Source organism: Neoarius graeffei, chromosome 6 (genome assembly GCF_027579695.1).
Source record: "Neoarius graeffei isolate fNeoGra1 chromosome 6, fNeoGra1.pri, whole genome shotgun sequence".
Taxonomy (NCBI): domain Eukaryota; kingdom Metazoa; phylum Chordata; class Actinopteri; order Siluriformes; family Ariidae; genus Neoarius; species Neoarius graeffei.
The window spans coordinates 83710339-83736439 of NC_083574.1; the positions used below are offsets into that span (position 1 = coordinate 83710339).

The window sequence follows — 26101 nt, forward strand, 5'->3', positions numbered from 1 at the left end:
GGAAAGCGGGGAAAGAAATGGTTCGCCGCTTTGGGATACGAGCGCGCGATGAAAGGCAGGGAATCAGGACGCATCCCAAATCACGGCTCTCTTCCTGAAATAGTGTGGCACAAGAGGAGCTTAGCGTTCCAAGTGATTGCACCAGGTTTTGGTTGAAGAAAGTGCCCGGATGATCACATCTCATTATCTGTAGCCGCTTTATCCTGTTCTACAGGGTCGCAGGCAAGCTGGAGCCTATCCCAGCTGACTACGGGCGAAAGGCGGGGTACACCCTGGACAAGTCGCCAGGTCATCACAGGGCTGACACATAGACACAGACAACCATTCACACTCAAGGCCTCTGCATGCTCTTGCGACAAGGCTTTCGCAGATAGCTTTTCGCAGACAGTTGTAATTTATCGTTGAGCGGGGAGTAATAGGCGTGCGCGATGTTATTCACCGCCACAACGCAAGGGGGCGCGAAGTCGCGAAATCGCTAGGAGTAGTTGGTGGGTGTGGTTAGTGGAGTGTTTATCCTCCGGTTACTTATAATGACTAGAACTGGAGTCGTATAGATGTACGTACTTCCTCGATCAACCGCTCTTCGTGCTGCTCCATCTTCGCTCGTGTTTTTAAAAATGCCGGTCGTGAAAACAAAACAAACCGGGAAAGTAGGGAAGCGGAAGTGCGTGTACAGCGGATGTAGAGTGGACCAATCAGAGCCCTCTTGTCTGCGAGGCTGTCTGCGGTGGTCACAATTTTTGGGAGGTGCGCGCAGAGCGTCTGCAAAGTGGGGGGGCTTCGCAGACGCTATCTGCGACACCATCTGCGAGGACTGGGTTGTCAGCATAAATTGGCCTTCACATTCAGACCTACAGTCAATTTAGAGTCACCAGTTAACCTAACCTGCATGTCTTTGGACTGTGGAGGAAACCGGAGCACCCGGAGGAAACCCATGCGGACACGGGGAGAACATGCAAACTCCACACAGAAAGGCCCTCGCCGGCCACGGGGCTCGAACCCGGACCTTCTTGCTGTGAGGTGAGGGGTCGATTCCACTGCACATAGCAATCTTCTGAAGATATCTAAAGTGAGCAGTGGCTTCGAGATTACGAGTGTACTCTGATAACTTATCGCTGGTTGTTTGCACTACAGCAGCCGTTTAGACCACCAGCTATTTCACTTCCAGTAAAACCGCTAAGAAAAGTCACGCGACTGAAACCCAGCAATAGCTACAGTATAATTACAGTGCACTCAAAATCAGACATGTGATGCCACTGGGCCATGTTCAATCCCATAATTCCAGTTGATGGGAGAAGGGGTGTGGTTAGTTTGAAAGTAAGTAAAACTTCATTTTCTAGGTTTTAGAAGGGTTTTTTTTCTTCCAGGCAGATGTTTGTACAGACAGCATGGAAGGAGTCTCCAGTGACAGTCACAGGAAAATAGAAGGCACCTTCTGAGTAACAGCTCCATTTTTTTCCCTTATAAACTTCAAGAGAAATAAAAGGAAAGTCTGTTTATCGCTGCTACAACCTAAGTGAGAACAACTAACACTGCAGACATTCTACGGCATTAACCGCAACTATAAATGGAATTAATGAAAAAAAATATTATTTTTGGAAATTGCTGGCAAACAGCTTCACCTGACCAGCTACCAGCCGCATAACACACGCCGAGCTAGTCAAACTGGTAGACCATCTTTACAAGCTGTCATGTGCTCATCCAAATGATAATCTAAAGTTGTAAACCAGCTATTTTTAGAAACAGCGAGAAATTCAAAAAAAAATGAGCAGTTTAGTTAAGAAATAGCTAGGAAATAACTTACCAGCTGGTCAAGATGGTACCAGTTTGACCAGCGGTTTGGTACCTGGTCAGACCAAGTGATATTTTTTCAGCAGGGATGAGAGGAATATAACACTCTATAACATGCTGTTATTGGAAAACAATCCACTTTGGGATGGGAACAGTAACCGTGATTCATGCTGGGTTGCATTACTCGACCCCATCTTTGATTAATTTCATTCCCCAGCACACCGTGATGTGATTTATTGCTTACTTACTATAACAGGGCCGAGGTATATAAGGCGCTGTTGGTCACTGTGTTATCAAATGACTGCTGTGAGCCTGTTCGACCAAAATGTGAGTGACAGTTGTGTTAGTTAGAAATTAAGTTCCATCAAAACAAATTTGATGGATCTGGTCCAAAATGTTTATTTGGGTTGTCAAGGGCGGCACGGTGGTGTAGTGGTTAGCGCCGTTGCCTCACAGCAAGAAGGTCCGGGTTCGAGCCCCGTGGCCGGCGAGGGCCTTTCTGTGTGGAGTTTGCATGTTCTCCCCGTGTCCGCGTGGGTTTCCTCCGGGTGCTCCGGTTTCCCCCACAGTCCAAAGACATGCAGGTTAGGTTAACTGGTGACTCTAAATTGACCGTAGGTGTGAATGTGAGTGTGAATGGTTGTCTGTGTCTATGTGTCAGCCCTGTGATGACCTGGCGACTTGTCCAGGGTGTACCCCGCCTTTCGCCCGTAGTCAGCCGGGATAGGCTCCAGCTTGTCTGAGACCCTGTAGAACAGGATAAAGCGGCTAGAGATAATAATGAAGACAACAGATCAAAGCTTGTGGTTAGAATATTAACTGTTGGCAAGTCCTTAAAGCATAAGAAATCAAACTTCAAGCTACAGCTTATGAAGTTTCTTGAATCAAATTAGCTATTTTTAAACTATGATTGTATAACAACACAAGTAGCTCAGCTGCGTTTGTTTGTCTTTGTGGAATAAAATGTGCTAATCCATGTCTCCTGTCATGTCGATGTTCATTTACAGCTTGTTTTATATTAGAAAGCTAATACAGCATGCTGAGTGTTATGTTGGCGTCAAAATACAATTCATGGAACCACGACTTGTGTTATAGAGTACACACAAATTATATGATAAAATTAACAGAATTCAGACGTGGCACAATTCTTTACTCAACTAAAAGTAAGAATGTATTGTACTAACTCTTAAATATGCTATTTCTAAAGTATATTTTTGATTTTCATTACTAATAATAAATTATTGCACCTGCCACCAAGGAACCAGTAACCCAGGGCAAACATAAACTAAAGCTATCAAATGACTGCGATAATTCTTATTGTTTGAATACAACCCCGATTCCAAAAAAGTTGGGACAAAGTACAAATTGTAAATAAAAACGGAATGCAATGATGTGGAAGTTTCAAAATTCCATATTTTATTCAGAATAGAACATAAATGACATGTCAAATGTTTAAACTGGGAAAATGTATCATTTAAAGAGAAAAATTAGGTGATTTTTAATTTCATGACAACAACACATCTCAAAAAAGTTGGGACAAGGCCATGTTTACCACTGTGAGACATCCCCTTTTCTCTTATGTGGTTTGTGTATGTGGTTTGGCATTGTCATGTTGGAAAATGCAAGGTCTTCCCTGAAAGAGACGTCGTCTGGATGGGAGCATATGTTGCTCTAGAACCTGGATATACCTTTCAGCATTGATGGTGTCTTTCCAGATGTGTAAGCTGCCCATGCCACACGCACTAATGCAACCCCATACCATCAGAGATGCAGGCTTCTGAACTGAGCACTGATAACAACTTGGGTCGTCCTTCTCCTCTTTAGTCCGAATGACACGGCGTCCCTGATTTCCATAAAGAACTTCAAATTTTGATTCGTCTGACCACAGAACAGTTTTCCACTTTGCCACAGTCCATTTTAAATGAGCCTTGGCCCAGAGAAGACGTCTGCGCTTCTGGATCATGTTTAGATACGGCTTCTTCTTTGAACTATAGAGTTTTAGCTGGCAACGGCGGATGGCACGGTGAATTGTGTTCACAGATAATGTTCTCTGGAAATATTCCTGAGCTCATTTTGTGATTTCCAATACAGAAGCATGCCTGTATGTGATGCAGTGCCGTCTAAGGGCCCGAAGATCACGGGCACCCAGTCTGGTTTTCTGGCCTTGACCCTTACGCACAGAGATTCTTCCAGATTCTCTGAATCTTTTGATGATATTATGCACTGTAGATGATGATATGTTCAAACTCTTTGCAATTTTACACTGTCGAACTCCTTTCTGATATTGCTCCACTATTTGTCGGCGCAGAATTAGGGGGATTGGTGATCCTCTTCCCATCTTTACTTCTGAGAGCCGCTGCCACTCCAAGATGCTCTTTTTATACCCAGTCATGTTAATGACCTATTGCCAATTGACCTAATTAGTTGCAATTTGGTCCTCCAGCTGTTCCTTTTTTGTACCTTTAACTTTTCCAGCCTCTTATTGCCCCTGTCCCAACTTTTTTGAGATGTGTTGCTGTCATGAAATTTCAAATAAGCCAATATTTGGCATTAAATTTCAAAATGTCTCACTTTCGACATTTGATATGTTGTCTATGTTCTATTGTGAATACAATATCAGTTTTTGAGATTTGTAAATTATTGCATTCTGTTTTTATTTACAATTTGTACTTTGTCCCAACTTTTTTGGAATCAGGGTTATATTAGCGAGCATATATATAAGTTAATCAAAAGAATTTTAATTTTGAACCAGTTTACCATTTTGACAACACACATCTATTCAGCAGGAAAATCCTGGGACTGATGTTATCGGAGTGAAGTATTGGGAATTATTCCCCCTCTGGGGTCTGAGGGTATTTTCTGGCACTCTAATGATTTTGGCATGCTCTGATTTTGTTATCAATTTCAACAAATCTAAGCAGTATTTTCAAAGTCATATGACTTTTTTGTATTCAGCACAAGTTCAGCTACAATAATATCCATGTAGTATGCGTGTCATGATTGTACTTTAAGAAAAATAACAGATAAACGAAGCAGTTTTAGAACTCTGTTGGAATGTGTGAAAAAAAACATGACCTTACCCATTGTGACGAACCATTTTGGTCACCTGAGGTGATTCTGTTCAGCCTTAGGAATGGATCAAGCACAAAAATTTAAATCTGCTCCATTGATTTGGACAATTAACTGGCCATCAAAAAAATTATGTCCTATTGTTTTGTAATAAAAGGTTGGCAGTGGGAGGGGTATTCAGTGAGAAGGGTAAAAAATTCCATTCATTCAAGGAGGAGAGTGAAAACCCCTCCTACTGACAACTCTTAATCCCATCAGATTAATTCTTAATCCCATCAGATTAATTCTTAATCCCATCAGATTAATTCTTAATCCCATCAGGTCAAGTCACAAGGTCATGGTTTTTCACACATTCCAACACAGTTCTCATCTCATCTCATCTCATTATCTCTAGCCGCTTTATCCTTCTACAGGGTCGCAGGCAAGCTGGAGCCTATCCCAGCTGACTACGGGCGAAAGGCGGGGTACACCCTGGACAAGTCGCCAGGTCATCACAGGGCTGACACATAGACACAGACAACCATTCACACTCACATTCACACCTACGGTCAATTTAGAGCCACCAGTTAACCTAACCTGCATGTCTTTGGACTGTGGGGGAAACCGGAGCACCCGGAGGAAACCCACGCGGCCACGGGGAGAACATGCAAACTCCGCACAGAAAGGCCCTCGCCGGCCCTAGGGCTCGAACCCAGGACCTTCTTGCTGTGAGGCGACAGCGCTAACCACTACACCACCGTGCCGCCCTCCAACACAGTTCTAAAACTGCTTTTAACAACACCTTCAATTATCTGGTATTTGACTCTTATTCAGTTTGTCTTGAAATTAACTCTTGTACACAACCAAATCTGTTACTCAATTGCTCTGCAATTTTGATCCAACTCCAAATTTTGCTCTCTAAACCCAAAATAGAGCAAAATTAACTATTTTTGAAGAAAATACTTTTCACTCTGGAAAAAAATGCTCAGTCATTTTTCCTGTGCATGCACTACAGCGCACACATATCAACCGATCTGCTCATAATAAATAGGAGAAATATTTACACTTACTCGAGTTGATCTTTGGAGGGATTGAGTCAAAGTAAAAAAAGAAAAAAAGGCACCGTTCATCAGTGTCGCAGTTCTCAAGATTGAACAGAATTGCTGTCCTCATCTCATCTCATTATCTCTAGCCACTTTATCCTGACCCCAAAAGAATACATACAGGACACTTTTTTGATGGAATAAAAATATGTGTTCTATTCCCTTCTAGTGGGTTTCATTCATTTGGTTTGATAGCATGCAATATTATTAGCATATCGCTTATCCTACGTGTATTACGTCACTCTACCCAATGGAGAATGAGCACTGAATATGGTTTACGATATTGCATAGTTGTCAAGACAACATGACGTCACATGTCGGAGACGTAAAACTTCCGCGCTAGCAAGCGACTGTGACAATTTGTAAACAAACATGGCCACTAGGTTTGCTTCGTTAAATACAAAAGATTTTGAGAGAAATTTTAAAGAGAAAAATGCATTGAACACCCGAAAGGAATGTGTATGTATAATAGTAGCCTGGTTTTTTCGTGGTATATCAGATATATTCCATTCAGCTACTCGTCTTTGACTTGTTCAGTATCATTCTATCTGAATGGAATATATCTGATATACCACTCAACATCAGCCAATATTATTTAAATATGTCACTCAGATCCGTGATGTATTTCGTATAAAAAAAATGCGAGTTTTTCAACACGAGAAGATAAACTTCATATCCTCATGCCAACGTGATCTTTTTATTATGTTGACACATTCATAAACAAAAAGTTCACAAAATTTATCAAAACAATTCATCGATTTCCTCATGAGTGACAGAGATTTATGTCACAGTTTTGGTTCTCCATGTCCCAGATGGAGCAAGTATGAAAAATATATATGAGTGGCGTACAATACAAACTACTATTGTACAATTACAATACAAACTACTACGCATTTGTTTTGTTTTATTTGTTTTAACTTTTTTAATTCAAGAGAGATTTCTTGAACATCTTTTTTTTTTTTTAATTGTCATCAATTTAATCCTTCTGTTTTGCTTTTTTTTTGGGAAGCCATGGCCAAATGGTTAGAGGAACAGCTTTGGGACCAAAAGGTCACTGGTCCGATCCCCTGAACCAGCAGGATTGGCTCAAGTGCCCTTGAGCAAGGCACCTAACCCCAGCTGCTCCAGCAAGTGTGGTTGTGTACCTTGTGTCTGATTAGCCAAAGAAAAACAGATGACGCGAGTATCAGTTCGGGCAAGAACCTGGCATGTACATGTGTGTTTGCTGCAAGACACTGTATGTACATGTCCAGCTATAAAACATCTCATCTCTCATCTCATCATCTCTAGCTGCTTTATCCTGTTCTACAGGATCGCAGGCAAGCTGGAGCCTATCCCAGCTGACTACGGGAGAAAGGCGGGGTACACCCTGGACAAGTCGCCAGGTCATCACAGGCCTGACACATAGACACAGACAACCATTCACACTCACATTCACACCTACGGTCAATTTAGAGTCACCAGTTAACCTAACCTGCATGTCTTTGGACTGTGGGGGAAACCGGAGCACCCGGAGGAAACCCACGCGGACACGGGGAGAACATGCAAACTCCGCACAGAAAGGCCCTCGCCGGCCACAGGACTCGAACCCGGACCTTCTTGCTGTGAGGTGACAGCGCTAACCACTACACCACCGTGCCGCCACGTCTTGCGAAAAAAAAATCTTCCAGTTGTTAGGAATTAAATCTATTTTAATTTTGATGCTGTAGATTATGTAGATATGTACTGCATGTTTATTATTATTATTATTATTAAAATCCAGTTTGTATTTTGCTATATTTCCCTTGGCCAGCATGTACTAGCTAGTATAGATGTTTACTCTTCGAGGGAAAAAGGGATTCTTCAAGGGTACTATGTTGCTAAACAGGCTGTACTTCAAATATTTTCTGAAATTATAACCACTTCTAAGTTTCTCCATAGAATAACTTTAAGGAACAACCTGAAGGACCTTTCCAGGTGCTTGACGGATGTATCAGGCATCAGGAATGTTTGTCATCTTTATTTACGGCATTGCCTTGGGATGTCAACCTGCAATTTCCTGGTGTCAAACACAATGAAAATAACACTTTGAATCCATTGAAAGGATGTAGCTTCTGGGTAGGTTTAGGAGTTTGAATTCTATCAGGCCATGCTTGGGAGGTGTTCTTGGTGGTGTTTTTTTTTTTTTTCCTGGGTTGACTGGATGTATAATCCTGTGACGCCAAGCAGCTCAATCAATTAAATTGTCAGACGACATCCAGAGACTTCCCAGTACAGCGCCTGAATAGCTGATACACCGCTCCTCGCTAAACAGTGCTTCCAGGCATTGGGATGCAACTTGATCCTCATCAGATGAGTGGAAATACAAAGGAGCTCAATGCTCTGGCTGCAAATGTGCTTCCGCTTTTGGTGCACGAGGCTTTGCTGGGATAAACGATGGGATCGTGCAACGGGAGCATGCTGTTAGCAGGCTATAAGCACTTTCGGAAGGGTAGATTAGGGCCTCAGCTCAGACATTAGAGGCTTTCGGGTGCTACCATGGAGGCCAGAAGCACATCATAACGTACTGTTCATGTAATGAGCACATGAGCAGTGAGGACTGAAACCAAAGCCACATGGAACCAGATGACTTTGAGATTCTGGAGACTTGCCTACCTATACAAATGTATCCGGCACCCGTAACAGACACTCCACACCCTGTCGCCTCTCCTAGGCAAAATGACACATTTTATTGTGCTTAATTATTCTACAGCAAGTCAATGATAACCCTATAATTACAGGCATTAAAATGCTTCTTTGCATTGTGTTAGCCCTTTAGAAACTTTGACCTAAAGTCAATTAGTTCTTTATCCGATTATTTTTACTGAGCAGAATTCAGACAAGTTTCCCCTTGTCTGTTTACTTGAATTAAGTACATCCTGTCTACAAATGTTAATTAAACCAATTATTGCTATTCCAATGCTGGAAAAACAAACCGCACAGGTGCCAACTTTGCGAACAAGAACTTCCGAGCAGGCAGAAAGGAAAAATCACCACCACAAAATAAAACTAGTTCATTTTTTTAGTCAACAAACGAGACCATTCCTCATTGCTTTGGCTGGAAAAGCAGAAAATCGTTGAGGTGTCTCGCTGGAACAAACGGTGCAGTGCTGGCAAAAAAAAAAAAAAAGATGGAATCAAAAACACTCCATCCAGAATTTTTAGTCATATAGAGCAAATAGACAAATCACAGATATGACACAAAATTTTTGTTTAATAGCTGAACATTCTGGCTTCTTGAAACTTACCTCAAACAAATTAAATCAAATTAGTTTAATGTTGTATATTTTTTCCAGATCATCTCATCTCATCTCTATCTCTAGCCGCTTTATCCTGTTCTACAGGGTCGCAGGCAAGCTGGAGCCTATCCCAGCTGACTACGGGCGAAAGGCGGGGTACACCCTGGACAAGTCGCCAGGTCATCACAGGGCTGACACATAGACACAGACAACCATTCACACTCACATTCACACCTACGGTCAATTTAGAGTCACCAGTTAACCTAACCTGCATGTCTTTGGACTGTGGGGGAAACCGGAGCACCCGGAGGAAACCCACGCGGACACGGGGAGAACATGCAAACTCCGCACAGAAAGGCCCTCGCCGGCCATGGGGCTCGAACCCGGACCTTCTTGCTGTGAGGCGACAGCGCTAACCACTACACCACCGTGCCGCCCCTGCACAAGTCTAAATATGCAAATTCGTCTGCAGTTAAAACAGAGCGCTTGCAGACCCTTAATGAGCTGTTCGACCTGGCTGATTGAAAGGAAACATGTAGCCCAGGAGTAATAGGGTTATACCCGGAACAAATTAGTAACAAGCTGAAAATTTCAGAATATGTTCAGAATACCTTTAGGAATAACATACTAAAAGTCCCCGGAAATCCCCCTTGTGCTCTCTGAGAAATTCAAGATGGCGTCCAAAATGGCTGCCAAATGGAGATCTGCCCATATCTCAGGCCCAAAACAAAATATTAGTGCAATTAAAAGGTCAGAATATATGTTTTGTAGGGTAGGAGAGTAAATTTCAACATGTGTGTATTAATTACATTGTGTATTAACATTATATAATAACAATGTACACATTATTATAACAGTATATTTGCGTATAGTGTGGATCCATTGGTTACTCGTTCACTCCGTATCATCCTATTCTGTTCACAAAACAACAAACACAATTACTAGGGGTTGGAGCACTTATTTTCATTAATATTAATTAAAGTAAATTGGTGGTGTAAAATGAAAAATGGCATGTTAAAAGGTCATGCTGAGTTTACAGGGTTCCTACAGATATTTTATGTTGAATTTACTACCTTCACAATTTTTTTTACTACCACAGCGACAATTTGGATTTGGACATTTTCTCACAATTTAACAAGGTAATCTTTGATTGTATGTGTTAGTCCAAGTGAATGTGCTACATACGGTATAAGTTAGTGACAACTCTACCCAAAGAGTTGGATTGATGAGACAAGATCGAAAGAAAATCTGAACGTACCGGTAGTGTAACTCTTTCCCTTTGGACGCATAATAGAACGTCCCATTGCTAGGGCTACACATGGAGTAATGCATATTTGCATAAAAGAAAACAAACTTCCACATATAATTTATAATTTTATTGAACTGTGAAACTGTGGCCCATAACCTCTTAACGGGTACACAGATTTGCACTAAACCTTGTGTCAACACTTCACATTAGGTACAAGATCTGATTACATTTTGTCGGCCAACACTTTCAAGATGGCCAGCCTTTTGTTTGTGGAATAATCTTTTGAACAGGTGAACAGATTTGCACAAAAAATCTTATGTGCTTAGGTACATCAACTCATTACATTTAGATCAGGTCAAATGGCAAACACAAATCCACACACACACAACGCATTACATGTGCCTCAGTTGTTTGACCTTTTCTTCGATCAACTTTTCAATGAACGCCTCTCGCCGATTGCCATCTACCGCCTTTAGCCAGTCTTTAAAATCAGGTTCCTCCAGCCAGAGGTCTGAAAATTTGCATTTCCCCATTGTTTAATTCTCGTGCAGATGTCGCCAGTCGGGTCAACAGATAGATTCGACTAGAGCCGTATAAACAAAGTCAGTCTCGTACTAAACAATCTCTGGTATAAATTTATACTGGATTCGACCGTTATTGGAATTCAATGCGCATGCGCCACCAACTCCTCACTGCGGTCCTCCTCGATACATAAAAATAAATTCGCCCAAATGTAGTAATTTATGGATATTATGGCATGCAGGTTAATTAAACGAATTAGAAAACACATAGGCCCAGTTGGATGGGGGTCAAAAAAATTTACTACCATGTCAGATTACGTTTACTACCTTTTACTGGCCATAATTTAGCCTATTTTAATTAACTACCTTTTAAAACCCCGCGGGAACCCTGGTTTAGTCATTTTTTGTCCGAACACACTGGCATTGCTAGTAGTAAAGACTGGCTAGAAACTCAAAGATGAATTTTTTTCCACCCTGAAACAAGCTTGAATAAATTCCCTACTTCACTGATGGTACAACAAAGGTCCAAGCATTACAACTGAGGCACTGAGAAGTGTTTAAGTCAACTCATTGTTTATAAGCAAGAGCTTTTATTGAGGCAGACCTTTTTGTCATGAAAGTCGCCGGAATGTTGAAGTGTACTGAAACAGCTTGCCATTGTAGTTTTAGAAGATAGAGTTCTCAAATTTAATTTCCCTTTAATATTTTATCAAAGCTTAAAGATGCACTAAATATTAAGGAAATTGATGTCTAATTGTTGTCTTACATTACATTCATGTATGTAGGTAGCCTACTAAGCTAATCTATCAATCATGTCAACCATCAAATTCCATGTAATTTCCACATTAATGACCTTGTAATCTTGGTTAATTTTAATTTTAACAGTGTGACAATGGTGAATTTGCATTGCTTGTATGAGAGAACATATAATTTAACATTTTAATTGCATTTATATTATGTTTTATCCCTGAGATATTGAAAAATCTCCAATCGGTGGCCATTTTGGACGCCATCTTGAATTTCTCAGAGAGCACAAGGTGGATTCCCGGGGACTTTTAATATGTTATTCCTAAGGGTATTCTGAACATATTCTGAAAAATTCAGCTTGTTACTAATTTGTTCCAGGTTGGACTCAGTTTTGAGCTAATGCTCTTGGGCTAATGGCCCCGACAAGAGAGCGGTCAGCTGAAACAATGGCAAGGATTATAATCAGGCTTGTAGTACTCGAGTCTGACTCATGACTTGACTCAGACTTGTAAATTGGAGACGAGGACTCAGATTTTTTTCTTTATTTTTTTGTAACATGCCATAATAATTTGGCATAAGATATTTATCTCATCTCACCTCATTATCTGTAGCCGCTTTATCCTGTTCTACAGGGTCGCAGGCAAGCTGGAGCCTATCCCAGCTGACTACGGGCGAAAGGCGGGGTACACCCTGGACAAGTCGCCAGGTCATCACAGGGCTGACACATAGACACAGACAACCATTCACACTTACACCTACGGTCAATTTAGAGTCACCAGTTAACCTAACCTGCATGTCTTTGGACTGTGGGGGAAACCGGAGCACCCGGAGGAAACCCACGCGGACATGGGGAGAACATGCAAACTCCGCACAGAAAGGCCCTCGCCGGCCACGGGGCTCGAACCCGGACCTTCTTGTTGTGAGGCGACAGCGCTAACCACTATACCACCGTGCCGCCCATAAGATATTTATATCTACATTCATTTTTATACTAATTTCATGCAAGAGAATGCACGTTCACCTGTTCATACGCCATGTTCAGGAACAAACTAACGTTAAGTCAGGTCCAATCTGCACATACATAAAGACACACAATGCAAATCAAGACTACCTGTAAGAGCATTAGACCAAATCAGAGTTATGGTGAGTGTCACAGATTCCCCTTTTCTTCGTGGCCCCTATGGCAACAAGCATCATATGTTTTTGTTTTCATTTCTATTGTAGTCTCGAGTCCAGCCCTGTCCTGTTAGTCATCCGTTACTGATTGTGTTCACCTGTTCCACGTTTGCTCCTTAGTTGCTTGCTGTCTTATAACAAGTCTTGTTAATAGTATGGTACATTCCCAATCTTTTGTCTTGGTGTAAACCTGTTCTATTTCTTTTTTTTTTTTTTATTGCTTTATTGGGCATGACTTCTCACATCAAATTACAAAAGTACAAAAATAACTGAGCAAAAAAAATAAATAAATAACCGACAAGAAAGCCACCCAAAGGGGTCGGCACGAACGGGACCCGAAAGTACCCATGCGAGGCACCGCCCACTCTCATTGCACTTGACTACGATCACACTGGTTGCCTGTTTTCTGACTCCTGATTTGCCCGAATACAACATAAAACACACATTGAACCTCTAACCTTATGTTACACCAAGGGCATGGTCTGGCTTTTGTGAGGAACTACTCTTAATTGGGATATTAATTAGCTTGAAAAGTTGCTACACAAGATTTTTGAAATTAGGAATATGAATGGAAAACTGGACTAAACTTAGCAAAGTACAATACAATCCAGAGCAGTGTGAAAATATAACTCAGATGTTAGATGCTAGCTCAAGATGCCACCATCTCACATTTAAACACCACACAGAGCAAAAATGAAGACACCAGGCTTGTAGTGCTCGAGTCCAGGACACGGACTTGAGTCTGACTCATGTTCTAATGTTAAGGACTCGTGACTTGACTTGGACTCGTAAACTGGAGATGAGGACTCTGATTTTTTCTTTATTTTTTGTAACATGCTATAATAATTTGGCTTAAGATATTTATAGCTACAGTAATTTTATACAAATTTTGTGCAAGAGAATGCACGTTCACCTGTTCATACGTCATGTTCAGGAACAAACTAACGTTAATGGTGCTAAAATGCCTGGAGAGAACGTCCCTAGGATTGTCCGCTTTGCTTATACAGACTTCTCGTGCAGTGGGAAAAAAAGTGTGTGTTCCATATGTAGAAGAACTTTCGAAGAGACGACAGGGACAACCTCGAACTTCAATCGTCATTTGGCGAGACTCCACCCAGAGAAGGAAGGGACATACTATGTTCATTGCTCTGTTGATAGTGGGCGGGGCTTGCTTGCTGAGTGACGAACTAGCTAGTGTTAACCCTCTCTCATGTTATTGATGTTGATAGTGGGCGGGGCTTGCTGAGCGATGAACAAGCTTATAAACTAAAATGGGGCAGTCGAGACGATTTCACATCAAGGCAACAACAGCCACTATCGCACGGCGCGATTAGAGTCTTGCTCTCGGACTTGACTCAATTTTCTTTAAAGACTTAGACTTGACTCTGACTTTCACACTGGGGACTCGAGACTGGACTCAGACTTGAGGTTTAGTGACTCAACTACAACACTGATTATAATAAAACTCAAGAAGGTAATTCGTCACGGACTCTGGCGAAAGATGCTGGTTCTTCCCAGTCAGCTGTCGATCAACAAATTTGCCGCAAGTATCAACAACATGGGAAGGTTGGAAAAGGAAGACATGTGGGTAGACCACAGAAGATACACATCAAAGTATCAGGACAGAAAATTCAAAGCCTGAAAATAGAATCAACAAAACAGAAACAGGAGTCAATATCTGTGACCAAACTATTGAAGAAAATGGGATTTACATATACAGTGCCTTGAAAAAGTATTCATACCCCTTGAACTTTTTCACATTTTTCCACCTCACAACCACGAACTTAAAAGTTTTTTTATTGAGATTGTATGTGATAGACCAACACAGAGTAGCACATAATTGTGAAGTGAAACGAAAATGATAAATGGTCTTCAAAATTTTAAACAAATGAAAACCTGAAAAATGTGGTGTGCATTAGTATTCACCCCCCTGTACTCTGATACCTCTAAATACAATCCAGTACAATCAATTGCCTTCAGAAGTCATCTAATTAGTTAATAGAGTCCTACTGTGTGTAATTTACTCTCAGCATAAATACACTTGTTCTGTGAAGGCCTCAGTGGTTTGTTAGAGAACACTGAAGAACAAACAGCATCATGAAGACCAAAGAACTCACCAGACAGGTCAGGGATAAAGTTCTGGAGAAGTTTAAAGCAGGGTTAGGTTATAAAAAAAATATCCCAACCTCTGAACATCTCAAGAAGCACTGTTCAATCCATCATTCAAAAATGGAAAAAGTATGGCACAACTGCAAACCTACCAAGACATGGCCATCCACCTAAACTGACAGAGCGAGCAAGGAGAGCACTGGTCAGAGAAGCAGCCAAGAGGCCCATGATCACTCTGGAGGAGCTGCAGAAATCCACAGCTCAGGTGGGAGAATCTGTGCACAGGACAACTATAAGTCGTACACTCCACAAATCTGGCCTTTTTGGAAGAGTGGCAAGAAGAAAGCCATTGTTGAAAGACAGGCATAAGAAGCCATGTAGGGGACACAGCAAACATGTGGAAGAAGGTGCTTTGGTCAGATGAGACCAAAGTTGAACTTTTTGGCCTAAATGCAAAGTGCTATGTGTGGCGGAAAACTAACACTGCTCATCACCCTGCACACACCATCCCCACTGTGAAACATGGTGGTGGCAGCATCATGCTATGGGGATGCTTTTCTTCAGCAGGGACAGGGAAGCTGGTCAGAGTTGATGGGAAGATGGATAGAGCTAAATACAGAGCAATCCTGGAAGAAAACCTGTTGGAGGCTGCAAAAGACTTGAGACTGGGAAAGAGATTCACCTTCCAGCAAGACAATGACCCTAAAGATACAGCCAGAGCTACAATGGGATGGTTTAGATCAAAGAATATTCATGTGTTAGAATGGCCCAGTCAAAGTCCAGACCTAAATCCCATTGAGCATCTGTGGCAAGACTTGAAAATTGCTGTTCACAGACGCTCTCCATCCAATCTGGCTGAGCTTGAGCTATTTTGCAAAGAAGAATGGGTAAAAATTTCAGTGTCTAGATGTGCAAAGCTGGTAGAGACATACCACAAAAGACTTGCAGCTGTAATTGCAGCAAAAGGTGGCTCTACAAAGTATTGACGCAGGGGGGCTGAATACTAATGCACACCACATTTTTCAGATTTTTAATTTGTTTAAAATTTTGAAGACCATTTATCATTTTCGTTTCACTTCACAATTATGTGCTACTCTGTGTCGATCTATCACATAAAATCTCAAAAGCTCCAGTGGGCTGAAGAGAAGCAGGCGTGGACTGTAGATGATTGGATGGAAGTGATGTTCAGTGATGAATCATGAACCTGCACTGGCCGAGGAGATGATGCTGGAACTTTCGTCTGGTATCGTTCCAATGAAACACCGCAGATTTCTGCCTGAAGAAAACAATCCTTGATTACGTGGGGTCGAATCTCAGGTAAAGGACCAGGAGAGATGGCAATCTTTACTTCAGCAGTCAGTGTCCAGGTGGACATGGACATTCTGGAGACTTCCCCCCCCATTCCATTCCATTGATAGAAAGTAGGTTTGGTGGTGATGTCATTTTTCAGGATGATGATGCCTCGTTAAAGCTTTTCATCAGGAACCAGTCCAGATCTCAATCCGATTGAAAATTTATGATGGAAATTGAAAAAAAAAAAAAAGGTCCATAAGGCTCCATCCTGCAAAGCTGATCCAAGAAAGTTGGAACCTGATTGATGGAGAATATTGTTTATCATTCGTGAAGTTCATGCCTCAAAGAATTCAGGCCATTATAAAAGCCAGAGGAAGAGCAACACAATCCTAATTATGATTATTTTTTTATTAATCCATTATTTTACCTCTGTTTGATCTGGAAAAACAAGCATCGTTGATTAAAACTTAATTTCTTTGAGGTACGTTTCAAGAAGCCAGAACATTCGGCTGTTGAACAATTATTTCGTGTCGTATCCATGATTTAGTTATTTGCTACGAAGTAAAAAAGCTAGATGAACATCCTCTAAGTGTAGCGATTCCGGCATGTTTGCCAACGCTTGTATAGTGAACCATAAATTTTGGCACCACCGATCATCTAAAGATCACGGAAAGTCATTTTAAAGCAGCTCATGTGAAAAACGATCCGAGTTTGACCAGCTAAATGAATCCCGGTTGGATAATTTTCAGTCTGGCTGTATGGTTAAGAGCATGGCCGGCCCAAGCCATAAGCGAATTAAGCGCCCGCTTAGGGCCCCACACACCACCAGGGGGTCCCCAAGAGCAGTTGGAATGCCCACCTGCGAAAATATTTTTAATTAAAAAAACGTAATATCAATGACATGATATAGCAGAAACAAAAGACACAAAATAACGTTTTTTGTATCATTTTCATAGTTGGTACATTAGGTTAACTAATCCTTGCTGCTGGTTGCTGCCACTGCGCTCCTGCACAACCATTCGGAAGATAGGTGGACTAGATGGCTAAGCCATGTCTCAAAAAAGAAATTATCCATCTGGGGCAGAGAAGAGGAAGAGACAAGAGGAAAGAAAAAAAAGCAGCAAGAAAAAGGTAAATTTGAATGCCCAATGTTACTATTTTTGTGTCATTAAGGTTGTCTATGTTCTGGCTAGGTTGGCTGGATTAGCTAACAGAATGTCTGTCATAGTAGCTAACGTTATGCTACCCAACACAACAAAACGTAGCCTCGGATATCATCTTTAGTTCTAAGCTGAGAGCTGTCACTTTACTTACAAACTCCAACCTAAATGTCATGACCGATATTAGCTCAAGTGGACAAAGTCATACCAATTTATTAAGATTGGCGCAGTAGTGCGTTCAATAAGGTGAGTGCAAGTTCTTGATAATTGCTGTCAGATCGCTAGGGTTTGAACTACTGACCTATCTGTCTCATAATGACATCTGTGAGTTATACCCCAATCTTTGGGTAGCTCTTAGGATTGCTTGCACTCTCCCAGTAACTGTAGCATCAGCAGAACGGAGCTTTTTGAAACTAAAATTAATCAAAAGCTACTTGAGATCTACAATGGCACAGGAAAGACTCAGTGGGCTTGAACTTATAAGTATCAATAGCAAAGTTGGTCGGGAGATCTCCTATAATGACGTCATTGATGACTTTGCCTCCCGAAAAGCCAGGAAACATAGATTTTGAAGGGAAATGATCAAGCACTGATGATGACAGGAAAAAGGACAAGTGTTGTCTTTCCGAACAGTGAGTTATTTTAGGCGAGTTTTCATATTTTCTCCTATAAATAGTTTTAAGTGCAATATAATAGGTTGTTGTTGTGTTATTGTTGATGCTATTATGCTGCACATTTCTCTGTTCATTTTGTGAATTTATTTAAAACCCTTTGGTGACTGACCCCTTGAAAATGGTTCCTCCAGGAACCATGACGTTTCAGCTGTCAAGACAACGGAAAAACTAAAATACAAATACAAGAGCATTTTGTTTTGTGCACAAGAGCATTGTGACGTATCTTTCGGTTTTTGTATTTTAGTTTTTCCGTTGTCTTGACAACTGAAACGTCATCGTTCCTGGAGGAACCATTTTCAAGGGGTCAGTCACCAAAGGGTTAAGATTTCTTTTAAGATGTAAGGTTTATTCCAGATTTTAAGATTTATTTATTTATTTAATAACGGTTACAAGTACTAAGTACTGTTTGTAAGAACTGTGTATGTTAGGTTTTGTTTTGCACATTAGTGCAAAATAAACTGGTTAACTTGTTTACATATACAGTGTCTTGTCTACTGATTTGTTGTTTTACTTACAAATATGCCACACATCACTCTGAATATTTTATATTGCAATAGCCACAAGTTGCAGTATAATGTAAACCAACTAAAAACGCAGATTATGGTGGGTGGCTAGACTAACTAGACTAACTGTGTAGCCTAAGAAATAATAAGGCAGCTAGCAGTGTAGTTTTGGTGGTGTGGGGGGCCCCCAAATCAAATTCTGCTTAGGGCCCCTTAAAGGCTTGGGCCGGCCCTGGTTAAGAGTTCAGGTAGGAAGTGAATGAAATTTGAAAATGACAAGACAATGGCAGTTAACTGTAGCTTAAAAATGAAGCTGTATTTACACTAGAGAAAGTTACAGCACGAGGTATACAGCCTGCACACTGGAATTTTTTTTTTTCAACAGAAACATAAAAAATATATCATAATTGTATAAAAACACCAGATAATTCTACATCTGGAAGGAAAAAAAAAAAACCCTCCTGAGAATCCACATTTTCTATTTCTCATACAGCTGCTCTAAAGTACATCCCCTGCTGGTAAATAACATCATGGCCTTAATTTACTAACATGTTCAGCACACGCAGTCACCAGATTAATAATAAATGATTAATCATTAATGAAGTCTGGAGGAAGAAGGAGGGGACCCACAATCATACAAATTATTGGATTAAAATAACAATTACAGGACATCAGACAGACTGGAAGCTGCACCCTGAGACTGAAACCCAAGTTGTAAAATAGATTAAGTATACACACGCAGAATTCTAACCCCTTTTCTCGTACTTTCCAGTTAAAATTCTCTTTTGCTGTAAATTACTGTACAGTAAATTACCAAAAAAAAAAAAAACCACGTTAAAAACGTTATTTAAGAAAACCATATAAAAAGAAAACTGCTGGTTTGTGTCACTATTTTAAAATGAAGCCTCCTGCTGGATCAGTCTCGGTATCAGGATCAGTATCGCCTCCAGCGTCCGTCTCTCGAGTCTCTGCGTCTGTCAGGTGGATAATCTCGGTTTCGGCCTTCGTGCTGGTGGAAGTCAGCTCTCTGGCCGTCTCTCCGGTGCCGCTGCTCGCGGCCATAGTGACCACCGCCGTCTTGCTGGTGGGCGTACCGTTGGCTTGAGTGGGTGGGGCTGTCGTTTGGCCAGGGGCTATTGAAGCCAACTCTGAACTGTTGCTGATGCTGAAGTACGCCAGGCTGAAAATAACTGGCCAACTGCTGCATCTGCCACATGTTGTTCATCTGTGGAAAAAGAAACATCATCTGCATCACTTCTGAATAGCTCAAAAACTCCAAGGAACCTCATCTCATCTCATTATCTCTAGCCGCTTTATCCTGTTCTACAGGGTCGCAGGCAAGCTGGAGCCTATCCCAGCTGACTACGGGCGAAAGGCGGGGTACACCCTGGACAAGTCGCCAGGTCATCACAGGGCTGACACATAGACACAGACAACCATTCACACTCACATTCACACCTACGGTCAATTTAGAGTCACCAGTTAACCTAACCTGCATGTCTTTGGACTGTGGAGGAAACCGGAGCACCCGGAGGAAACCCACGCGGACACGGGGAGAACATGCAAACTCCGCACAGAAAGGCCCTCGCCGGCCACGGGGCTCGAACCCAGGACCTTCTTGCTGTGAGGCGACAGTGCTAACCACTGCACCACTGTTCCGTATTGTGTAGCATTTTTTGCTCCACCAAAAAAAAAAAAATCTTAAAGTGCCATTCCACCATTGGATGTATTCTTTGGCATAAAATACAATATATTTTATGACAACATGACTAGACAGAGAAATCTTTTAGCTTCAAAATGATATATCAAACATAATTTTTTGACAACGACAAGTATATTAATTTTGCGACCAAAGTCACCTACCCTTTTAATTTCCGCGCGGTAGTGAAACGTGATGTCATCGCCAGGTTCCCCTTCTTGTGTACCACGTGTCGGTCTATTTTTAGACCAGGAAACCCCCAAAGTGAGAGAGTCATTTCTCCTCGTATATGGGGGCCAAAAAATTGCGAAAAATTGAGTTAATCTTTCAGTTAGCTAGATTTATTGGTATTATTTTTATCGCGTTCTATCCGCCATTGCTGATATGTGCCACGTCACGTGGTACACAAGAAGGGGAACCTGCCGATGACATCACGCGCAGAAATTAAAAGGGTAGGTGACTTTGGTCGCAAAATTAATATACTTGTCGTTGTCAAAAAATTATGTTTGATATATCATTTTGAAGCTAAAAGATTTCTCTATCTAGTGATACCATTTATATATGTTGTCAAAATATATTGTATTTTATGCCAAAGAATACATCCAATGGTGGAATGGCACTTTAAGCGCTGTTCCTAGAACGCCAGCTCTGATACTAGTTGCATCTGCACGCACATTTATCAGATGCTCCCTATGATCAGATTTAAAAAACAGATTAAATAACCAGAACGTTAAGGACGTAGGAGCTCATCTGGCCTGCCATCAAAACAACCACGACTGCAAAAACATCAAACCGAACTGAAATGTGACAATGTGAGAGAGGACCAACCTCCACGACAAATCGTTTACAACATGAAAATCAACAAAAGGACTACATTTTGTTCCCTGAGGGAAGATCGACCCAAAACATCGATCGGAACGGAATTCACATGGTAAATGAGAGAGGAGACACAATACTAGTCAGAAGAAACTTTGTTAAGTTGGTCTAATTACTAATTTGTTAGCAAGAAATTGACAATACAACAAAGTTTTATGCAGAAGGTCGAGTTCTTTCAAATAAAACAAGAGTTGCCAAGCAAAACAAATCTCGCCCGGCAGCACTCATTTTATACAGTGGCATGCAAAAGTTTGGGCACCCTTACTGAAAATGCCGGTTACTGTGAATAGTTAAGCGAGCAGAAGATGAACTGATCACCAAAAGGCATAAAGGTAAAGACGACATTTCTTTTCAGCAAGATTTGTGTATTATTTTTGTTTTGTACAACTGGAGAGTGAAAAAAGAAAAGGAACACCATGCAAAAGTTTGGGCGCCCCAATACATTTGAGTTCTCAGGTAACTTTTACCAAGGTTCCAGACCTTAATAAGCTTTTTGAGCTGTGGCTTGTTCAAGTTCTTCGTTAAGAAAGGTCAGATGATGCAGATTTCAAAGCTGTATAAATTCTCTGACTCCTCAAACTTGTCCCTAAAATCAACAGCCATGGGCTCCTCTAAGCAACTCCCTCGCATTCTGAATAATAAAATAATTGACGCTCACAAAGCAGAAGAAGGCTACAAGAACGTAGCAAAGTGTTTTCAGGTAGCTGTTTCCTCAGATTGTAATGTTATTAAGAAATGGCAGTTAACAGAAACAGTGGAGATCAAGGTGAGGTCTGGAAGATGAAGAAAACTTTCTGAAAGAACTGCTCGTTGGATTGCTAGAAAGGCAAATAAAAACCCCTGTTTGACTGCAAAAGACCTTCAGAAAGATTTAGCAGACCCTGGAGTGGTGGTGCACTGTTCTACTATGCCAGGGCTCGAAATTCGCGGTGGTCCGGTAGCCAGAGGCGACTTAATTTGTCATTTGGCGGGTAATTCCTGTCACTGGCCAGCCCGGCTGGCTAGTTGAAAATTAAAAAAAAAAAAAAAAAAAAAATTTTATTTATATGAGGCGAAGATTCGGACACACCGTCAACTAATGCCTCGGTCACAACCAGCCGTACGTGCTCCTACGGCCGGTCTACGTGCAAAAAAACGCAAGAAACGCACGGAGGGCGCGCGTGTGACGTGCTGATTTCCGAGCCGTAGACTGGCCGCAGAGGTTCTTTGTCATGTCAAACAAACTCTACGGCCGTTTACGTTTTTTTCAGGTTGCAAGACAAACTTATGGCCAACGTGCGTCTTTCTCCACGAACAAAAAAAATGCAGCGATTTGGGAAATGCCAAAAATCGCACAGCCAAAAAAAATTGTACGTCCGGTTGTGACCTAGGCTTAAAGCCGCCACATATTAAGTGTGTGCCGTGTCTGTGTTAATCGATGTGTTTATCGGCAGGACGGAAACTACCGAAGAATTCCGAATCATATCGTGTACGAGTCAGGCTGTCGGTTTTTTCACTACTGCGCATGCATATAACGCATCTCGTTGAATATCGCGGTAATCACGTGTAGTACTGGACCAGGTGGGTGGAGCACAGAAGGATAGTACACGTGACTAGTGACAATAAAGGGCATCATCATCATAATCATCATATCAATAATATTTATGGTGAAAGTAAGAAATCCCATCACCGACTTGCTCAACTAAGACTGATTTGACTTCATTGATTGTGGGTTGACTCTCATTAAAACAGGATAGGTGTTATAACTGATGCAACATACATGTACATGCATGCATTTTCACTGATAAAACGTAAAAGGCTAATTAAATAATCAGATGAACCGAGACAATCACATTCTGAAGCAAATTAAATAATCTTAGACCGCTAACTTAAACACACAATACAAGTATTAATCTAAATGCAGGTAAACAACGAGTGTTGTTTTTGTTGTTTTGTATGGGTAAGTCGGAGCTTACCCGTCTGTGTTCTCGCTTCTTGAAGGCCGATCGTTTTGAAACAACCTGACTTTCAGTTGTTCGTTCAGTTCTCCATTCATTCGCTTCTTCCACGTAAGGGCGAGATGGCAGCGATATCCAGTTTAGAAATCAGACGACTGATCCACTCATTCTCCATACGGACTACTCCGCCATTACTGCAACCCGGGACGGAACAGGACGTCGCCGGTTTTAGCAACAACTGCGGGGAGGTCGCTGCCTGAGCGATATGTCCCATCCTGGGTTTTAACAACAACCCTCAGCTCATGCTCTGGGAAGACTGGTGCAACTAAACTCACTTTAAAAAAAAAAAATTCCTTTTCTTGGAGCTTTATTTTTCTTTAATTGTTGGTACTGCACTCTCTTTCAATACGGGCTGATAGCCAACGCTCCTCAACAGATCAGAGGTCTCGTACGAGTCTTCAGTAAAATGTCCAGAGCAGAGGACGGACCACTTCGCAGGCGCCCAATGTGCCCGTGAACTTCTCACAAAAACGTGTCCAAATCTTTGCAGTTTGAACATTCTTGGGCCATGAATGCAACGTAAATCCACCTTCTGTCGTGTTGCTGGCGGGTGCAGCAGCACATCTACGTGGCATGGCGATAAATTAGCTCAAAATGGAGGATCGGAGTTGCAGTCAGCTCTGTGTTTTAGTATAGCGGAAATGGCGATGAGACCAATAGACTTCCTGCTGTGACGTCACAGATGTCAAGGTCATTCGCTCAGACCGCTACCTATATAAATCACTTTTATCGGAAAAATTACTATATTAGATTTATTGTTAACGCTTAAAAGCTATTCCTGTGCCATTCTTGAGGTCTCCAGGCGGTTATAAACAAAAAGTGAGGCCATGGTTCTGCGTACATGCTTTAAAGTGCATATCCTGAACCAATTTTGTGTTTTTTTTATATGAAAGTATGTCCCTTTACACACTCATCCAGAAGGGTAATTTTGCACAAGGCCATCTGTCTACAGCAGAAAAAAATAAAATAACAAAACGCGTCTGGAAAAATCCCAAGGGAGTCTGGAGCCAGATTCGTGACGTCACGTGCGGATCTGACAGCAGGCTGCGTGAGCTTGCATGGATTCAGTGTACAGCCTGTGTAGCCCATGTTTAGCAGCGAGCGATTTTGCATTGAAATATGGAATTGTCACCTGAGCTTCTAAACCCATAGATTCATGTATCAATGCTCATCTATCTAGTGTTACATAAATCATATTTTTTCTAATTACTATTATGTATTTATATATTTCTTCATTTAGAAGAGTACTGGCTACTGTAGGAGAAAGATTTCATAAGCTACACACATGGAATTGGCTAAGCAGGGTTGGAGATACATTTAATGTGTTTGACAGGTCCCAAGATCTCAAGCCCTGACACGCATATCCCTTGATACATGTGAAGTAAAGGCCAATTTATGCTGACAACCCAGTCCTCGCAGACGGCGCCGCAGATGGCGTCTGCGTAGCCCCCCCACCTTCGCAGACACTCTGCGCGCACCACCCAAAAATTGTGACCACCGCAGAAGCCTCGCAGACAGTGTCGCAGACAAGAGGGCTCTGATTGGTCCACTCTACGTCCGCTGTACACGCACTTCCGCTTCCCTACTTTCCCGGTTTGGTTTGTTTTCACGACCGCCATTTTTAAAAACACGAGCGAAGATGGAGCAGCACGAAGAGCGGTTGATCGAGGAAGTACGTACATCTATACGACTCCAGTTCTAGTCATTATACAGTGGTGCTTGAAAGTTTGTGAACCCTTTAGAATTTTCTATATTTCTGCATAAATACGACCTAAAACATCATCGGATTTTCACACAAGTCCTAAAAGTAGAGAAAGAGAACCCAGTTAAACAAATGAGACAGAAATATTATACTTGCTCATTTATTTATTGAAGAAAATGATCCAATATTACATATCTGAGTGGCAAAAGTACGTGAACCTTTGCTTTCAGTATCTGGTGTGACCCCCTTGTGCAGCGATAACTGCAACTAAACGTTTGCGGTAACTGTTGATAAGTCCTGCACACCAGCTTGGAGGAATTTTAGCCCGTTCCTCTGTACAGAACAGCCTCAACTCTGGGATGTTGGTGGGTTTCCTCACATGAACTGCTCGCTTCAGGTCCTTCCACAACATTTTGATTGGATTAAGGTCAGGACTTTGACTTGGCCATTCCAAAACATTAACTTTATTCTTCTTTAACCATTCTTTGGTAGAACGACTTGTGTGCTTAGGGTCGTTGTCTTGCTGCATGACCCACCTTCTCTTGAGATTCAGTTCATGGACAGATGTCCTGACATTTTCCTTTAGAATTCGCTGGTATAATTCAGAATTCATTGTTCCATCAATGATGGCAAGCCATCCTGGCCCAGATGCAGCAAAACAGGCCCAAACCATGATACTACCACCACCATGTCTCACAGATGGGATAAGGCTCTTATGCTGGAATGCAGTGTTTTTCTTTCTCCAAACATAACGCTTCTCATTTAAACCAAAAAGTTCTATTTTGGTCTCATCCATCCACAAAACATTTGTCCAATAGCCTTCTGGCTTGTCCATGTGATCTTTAGCAGACTGTAGACAAGCAGCAATGTTCTTTTTGGAGAGCAGTGGCTTTCTCCTTGCAGCCCTGCCATGCACACCATTGTTGTTCAGTGTTCTTCTGATGGTGGACTCATGAACATGAACATTAGCCAATGTGAGAGAGGCCTTCAGTTGCTTAGAAGTTACCGTGGGGTCCTTTGTGACCTCGCCGACTATTACATGCCTTGCTCTTGGAGTGATCTTTGTTGGTCGACCACTCCTGGGGAGGGTAACAATGGTCTTGAGTTTCCTCCATTTGTACACAATCTGTCTGTCTGTGGATTGGTGGAGTCCAAACTCTTTAGAGATGGTTTTGTAATGTTTTCCAGCCTGATGA

At 41.6% G+C, this 26101-nt stretch overlaps 1 protein-coding gene across 1 annotated transcript in view; it reads right to left on the reverse strand.

Annotated features, from left to right (window-relative positions):
• Window positions 1–18926: 18926 nt before the first annotated feature.
• Window positions 18927–26101, reverse strand: part of rbm7 (RNA binding motif protein 7) — a 30159-nt gene continuing 22984 nt past the window's right edge. The window contains exon 5 of the mRNA XM_060924116.1: window positions 18927–19856. Coding sequence (XP_060780099.1) covers window positions 19566–19856 — 291 coding nt within the window. The 3' untranslated portion in view covers window positions 18927–19565. The remainder of the gene's footprint in view (window positions 19857–26101) is intronic.